This window comes from Carlito syrichta, unplaced genomic scaffold (genome assembly GCF_000164805.1).
Source record: "Carlito syrichta isolate Samal-C Ts95f unplaced genomic scaffold, Tarsius_syrichta-2.0.1 Scaffold295445, whole genome shotgun sequence".
Taxonomy (NCBI): Eukaryota; Metazoa; Chordata; class Mammalia; order Primates; family Tarsiidae; genus Carlito; species Carlito syrichta.
Window position 1 is genome coordinate 10233 of NW_007239541.1, and position 6604 is coordinate 16836.

General features: G+C 34.1%; 1 protein-coding gene across 1 annotated transcript; it reads left to right on the forward strand.

Annotated features, from left to right (window-relative positions):
* The first annotated feature begins 295 nt into the window (after positions 1–295).
* Positions 296–6380, forward strand: LOC103256748 (NKG2-C type II integral membrane protein-like). The gene is made up of 4 exons (XM_008054513.2): positions 296–332; positions 1244–1307; positions 3453–3594; positions 6276–6380. Exons 1-4 carry the CDS (start codon positions 296–298, stop codon positions 6378–6380), a joined length of 348 nt encoding a protein of 115 aa, XP_008052704.1.
* The last annotated feature ends 224 nt before the right edge of the window (positions 6381–6604 follow it).

The window sequence follows — 6604 nt, forward strand, 5'->3', positions numbered from 1 at the left end:
GAGACTAATTTTATTCAGGCATTGTTGACTTTGTAGACCTTGATCATAAAAATAACAGAGCGTTGTATTTACTGAAAACAAAATGTTGTATTTTGAGAGAAAGCTTAGTATGGCAGATATTTGTTTAGAAACCAGAGTTTAACCAGGTAATTTTCTGCACACGTGTGTTCTCTCATATGCAAACCTTCTAATTTTACTGTCCTTTCTCTGTTTTTCTATTTCTCTCTGTGCAGATTTTCCATCACTTCCAAAAAAGATTACTGCTGAGATCTTGGCAATAATTTGCATTGTTCTGATGGCTTCTGTGTTAAAAACAATAGTTCTTATTTCCTGTAAGTATATACTTGCATGATTGTTACGAGAACTTACATTTTACTGATTGCCATGTATCTAAGCATTTCAAAGCATTTCATCATGTCAGGGAAAAGGGCTCTCATTTTAAAGTATAGACTTAATCCAAAGTAAAATACTTACTCTGAGCTTTTCAAGCTATAATCATTGGAATAAACAGTTGTTTAAATCATACATATATGTAATTATACACATATAATATTGCATTTATATAATATTAAGACATGCTTCAAGGTTAAAACGTGTTTAAAAATGCAAATTCTTTTTTTTTTTTTTTTTTTGAGTTGGAGTCTCACTTGGTAGCCCAGACTGGAGTGCAGTGGCCGCTCCCGGCCACCGCAGCCTCGACCTGCTGGGCTCCCGCGATCCTTCGACCTCAGCCTTCCGAGTAGCCGGAATTACAGGCATGCGCTACCATACCTGGCTGTTTTTTTGATTTATTGTAGAGATGAGGTCTCGCTGCCCAGGCAGGCAAATTCATTTCTATAAGTGACTATATAAAATAGTAAAATGACTAACAGTAGTGGGAAACCATGGGGGGGGAGGAAGATGGGATTAACGAGCAAATATTTGTCTGGGGATGGGGAAGCACCTCTTATCAATAGGGTGCCTGAATGAAATGTATCTCTATACCTAACCCTTAACTGTACCCCACAACATCATAGTAAAAAATATTGATTATAAAAAAATACTACAACAGATGATAAAGTTTGGAGTTTCAGGTTTTTACTTTTTTTTTTTACAAAGATCTAATTATTTCATTACGTTTTCTAAAAAATTAGTTGTATTTCATATTTCTAAATTCTTAATGTGACATATTTTAAGGTAACACACTAAAATTATTATAAATTGTTTATGTAATATTTTTTAAATATTACTTTTATTGGTATAGTTAATGTAATACTGGAGCAGAATAATTCTTCTCTGATAACAAGAACCCAGAAGGGAAAATACTGATTTTCACATTTCTGGAATTAATGTAGTTTACATTTTGTATCTATTTTAAGGCACTCAAAATTATAACAGATTTTGATGGGGAAATAATATAATTATGCTATAAATGCTAATAAACATAAATTATAGAGCACTTCCCTGTCTTCAACAATAAGCAGAAATACTCACTTGAGATTTCTCTGCTCTCCTTTTGTCTATTCGCTCAAATTTTCTAGTGCCACAGTATGATAAGTGAGAAATAATTTTAGTATCCTAAAAAGTAGTCCTTCCTTCTCAATTTTTTGAAATAATTCCAGGTATGATTTGTACAGTTTCTTTGTGCGTCTTATAAAATTCTGCTGTAAAAGATTTTAGCCATTCTAGGAGATGTGTAGAGACATCTCATTATTGTCTTAATTTGCATTTCCCTAATGATATATAATGATCCATTTATATATTTGCCATCTGTGTATTTTATGTCATGAGAGTTGGGTTCACATTCTTTACTCATTTTAATTTTTTTCTTATTGTTTATGTGTAAGCATAATTTGTATATTTTGGATACAAATCCTTTAACATATATGTGCTTTGAAAAAATTTCTCTCAGTCTGCGGGGTCATCTTTTCCTTCTGTTAACACTGTCTTTTACAAACTAAAAGTGATTGATTTTAACTAAGTTCAATTTATTTTTTTCATTGAATGGCATTTGCTCCCTGATTAAATATCAGTTGTCTTCATTAGTGGGTGCTTCCTGTCTTATTACTCATGATCATAATTTTCTCAGGATATTTCTCATCTTTTTCATGAAAGAAAATTTTTAGGGTACTGAGTATCATGTGAGTTTTCTTGATGGTCATAGCCTTTTGCAGTGACTGCAAACTTTAAGAAAACAGTTGAACTCTCACATTGTCTTTCACTTGAGAGCATTATTTATTTTATAGAATGTGATAAATGATACTGGACTCATAACAATTTATCTCATTGCAATTAATTCCATCTGTACTTTATATATATAAACTATATACATAATTGATGATTTACTTCCACTCAACATAACCTATTTATTTTGTATGATGAGGGTTCAGTTCACATGTTTTGCAAATTGAAAAACCTTACCGAGAAATAGAAATTAATTTTTGAAAGTGGCTAAATCAAGTATTGTATGAGACGTTGAATTTGCTCTTTATACTGTTAAAATATTTTTCCCAAGCCTCAATTACTTCATATATTTTTCTTTGTACAATCCTACATTTTTCAATATCCGATTGCCCAGGCTGGAGTGCAGTGGCACGGTCACGGCCACCCCAGCATCGACATGCTGGGGTCTGACATCCTTCAGCCTCAGCCTTCTAAGTAGCCGAACTACAGGTGCGCACCACCACACCCAGCTAATTTATTTTATTTAATGTAGAGATGAGTTGCCTGTGCTGGTCTCAAACCTGAGGGCTCAGAAAATCCACTAGGTTCGGCCTTCCACATTAGGCCTACAAGTCTGGCCTAATTTATCAAATTCCAAAGAAGCTAACATCATTATGACTTATTCAGATACTAATTTTTTTTATAAAAGATTATTTTAAATTTTCTAGCTACAGCAACACAGAAGCAGACCAATTCTTTCCAAAATGCAAGCACTCAGAAAGGTACGTAATGATTTCCAAAGTTCTGATAATAAGAGTTTATATTTTGTATTGATCTTTAGTCATGCAAAAATAGTCAGAGATTTATTGAGGGTAAATAAATTACAAAATTTAGTCATAAATGTCTGTAAATAAAGATTATAAGAACATATTTTCTTTTCTTTAGCAATAAATTTAAATACTCATTCAAAATCACTGTACCCTTTTTTGTTTTGTTGCAAATTCCTATTGCTATAACATCATGAGATAAATAATTTTACTTTTATAAAAAGAGTATGTTCAGTGATTTCAAGATGTGTGTAATGTGATCTTTTGTCTGTTGGTTTGTTTCATGTGTGAACACAATTAAGGGACAAGATACTGTCTCTTTACAGTGTGTACCTCTATGAGTAAATGGGTTTTAATTATATGTACATCAGTGAGAATACCTAGATATGTTACGTGCATATATGACAAGCCTTTGTACATTAAGTTTTATTTTAAAGTATTCATATTGTTTCTTGATATTTGCAATGTTTCCTCAGCACATAATTGTAGTTGTCCAGAAGAATGGTTTACATATTCCAACAGTTGTTATTACATTGGAAAGGAAACAAAAACTTGGGAGAAGAGTATGATGGCCTGTGCGTCTATGAACTCCAGTCTACTTTATATAGATGATGAAGAAGAAATGGTATGGCAGTCAATGTTTCAAATACTTATTGAAAGCTTATTTCAGTCAGTTATGTATGTGTGTGTGTATATGTATATACATATGTGTATGTGTGTGTATATATATATATATATATATAAATTTTTTTTTTTTTTTTTTTTTTTTTTTTGAGTCTGAGTCTCACTCTGTCGCCCAGACTGGAGTGCAGTGGCCGGTCCTGGCTACTGCAGCCTTGACCTGCACAGCTCCAGCGATCCTTCCACCTCAACCTTCCAAGTACCCAGAACTACAGGCATGCGCTGCCACGCCCGCTTAATTTTTTGATTTATTGTAGAGAGAAGGTCTAGCCAAGTTTCCCAGGCAAGTCCCGAACCCTTGGGCTCAGGCAATCCACTCACCTCATCCTTCCAAAGTTCTTCGATCACAGGCTGAGCCACCAAACCCGGCCCAGTGCAATATATTTGTAGAAATAATTTATTTTCATGTACATATTTTGTTGAAATATTTTCAACTAAGAAAATTTTATTGGTTGACTTTAAAATAGTTTATTTGTATCCACTTCTGCTAATGCACATTTCCTTACTTCTTTTCATTGAAAGCATGCAACCATAGATGCTTTGATTCTAAAACAAATTTTGCAAATTAATTCTACTGGATGTACAGGTTGATCACAAAATGAATGAATTCGTGCAATACAAATATCATGAAACAGATGTTTCTAGCACCAACAGACTTGCTTTTGTGTGTGTCCTCATCACTGCTCTGCCTCCTACCCAAACCATTGGCCTGTGTTTTAATGTTACAAATATTGTTAGATCAGTTGCTAGAAAACAGCAAACCTACTTCATTTTCTCTGTTGGTGGGGATTTCAAGGTACCCAGCCACTCTGTTGATCCCTGGGCCTAGATTTCAAAGCATTTCGGCCTTCCTTTTTTTTTTTTTTTTTGATTGGAGTCTTACTCTGTCGCTGAGACTGGAGTGCAGTGTCTGCTCCCGGCCACCGCAGCCTCGACCTGCTGTGCTCTGGTGATCCTTCCATCTCAGCCTTCCAAGTAGCCGGAACTACAGGCGCGTGCTACCACGCCTGGCTAATTCTTGATCTATTGTAGAAACAAGGTCTCCTCAAATTCCCGGGCGGGCCTCGAACCCTCGGGCTCAGGCAGTCCCCTTGCCTTGGCCCCCAAATTGCTGGGATTACAGGCTGAGCCACTGAGCCCACCATTCCCAGCTCTCCTTTGCTTCTGTTTTTTTATTTGTTTTATAGCTTATAGTTGAATGTAGTAGGGAGTAATACAGAGAATGCATATAGACCACCTGGTCTTGGAACACTGTATTCAATAAAAATGAAATCAGATAAAAATGAGGGCTGATATAGTTTTAAGTTATGTGGTTCCTCTAAGAAACAAGTAAAGAGGAGTTTGGGGCATAAGTAATTTATTTTCTTGATGGCAATTTCTTAAGCCACTTCTAAACCACAACTCTGAATATCTGTGAAAAATATATTGATTTAGTCACAAAATCTGTGAAATGAATGTACAAACTGGAAACTTATACAAATCCATGCTGATAGTTTTGACAACGTGGGTGACTATTAAATGATGTGAATCACAGTTTTTTAAATTAACTTGGGAAGGTGGATAAAATTATTAAGTTAAACATTTAAGAGTTCTCTTTAGATCAACACTATTCAAAAGCATCTATAAAAATGGTCAACAAGCATATAAAAATACTCAACATCACTAATCATCAAAGAAAAGTCAATGAATATTACAATGAGAGGCCAACTTATTTTAGTCAAAATGATTATCAATAAAGAGAAAAAAATAACAGATGATTATAAGCATGTGAGAAAACAGAACATCATACACTGTTGGTGGGAATGTAAATCAGTACAATATCTATGGAAAACAGTTTGGAGATTTTTCAAAAATAAAAGAAGTACTGCCTTTTAATCTAGCCATCACACTACTAGGTGTCTACAGAAATGAAAATCAATTATATCACTTATACATTTTCTGTTGCATTATGCACAACATCAGTGATATGGACGTAATCTAACGCTTGAATAAAAATGTATTATGCATATTTATATACACATACACCATATGTATGTGTATTTACACACACACACACACACACACACACACACACACACACACACACACACACACAAATACACAATAACAGACACAAACAGACACATACCCTGGGAAACACTCCACAGCCCAAAAGGCAAATCATGACTTTTGCAGCAACAAGAATAGAACTGGAGGCTTTTATCATTAAGTGAAATAAATAAGAAAGAGAAAATCATATACCACATATTCTCATATGTAAGTGCAAGATAAATAACGGGTATAAATGGACATAAAGAGTGAAATACAGACCTGAAAGCCCTGAAGGGACAGAGAATGGGAGGGGGATGATGAATGAGAAATTATTTATTGGGTACAATGTACAGTTTTCAGATGATGGTTTTACTTCAACCCTGAACTTCAATACAAGGCAATATATACATGTAACAAAAACATGCTAGAATACTTTGAATTTACACAAAAAATGTAGACACTACAGAAATTTTTTTAAAGTTTAGCATATTGTTTTAAAAAATTAAGGATCTTATGAAAAATACACCTATTACTTTTAAGGCTAATACAATCTATCATAATGTTTACTTACATAAAAATGTTTTATTTTGTTAGAAGATTTTGACGTCTCTTGTACGTGAAGCATGGATTGGAGTCTTCCGTAACAGCGGTGATCATCCATGGGTGTCAATAAAGGGCTCAGTGTTCAAACATGAATAAGTTTATTGGAACAGTGCCATAAAGAGAATAAATATATAAAAGGGAGAAATACAAACAGTAATATGAATAAGCTTATGTTGATATTTAGACTTGAGGAAAGACTTCAAAAGTTGCTACCATGTTGAAAAAAACATTACATAATGTGCTACAGTACACTCCCTAAACCACAATTTCACTCTCTCTGGTTTCATTGCTCAGGATCAACCTCAGCCAAAAGTATTCAA

Bases quoted from the DNA above. Each gene is read 5' to 3' on its own strand.
- LOC103256748 (XM_008054513.2), top strand. From the start codon at position 296: ATGGCTTCTGTGTTAAAAACAATAGTTCTTATTTCCT. The intron at 333-1,243 runs GTAAGTATATAC...TTATTGGTATAG, and splicing joins AACAATAGTTCTTATTTCCT to TTAATGTAATACTGGAGCAG. The intron at 1,308-3,452 runs ATTTTCACATTT...CTCAGCACATAA, and splicing joins ACCCAGAAGGGAAAATACTG to TTGTAGTTGTCCAGAAGAAT.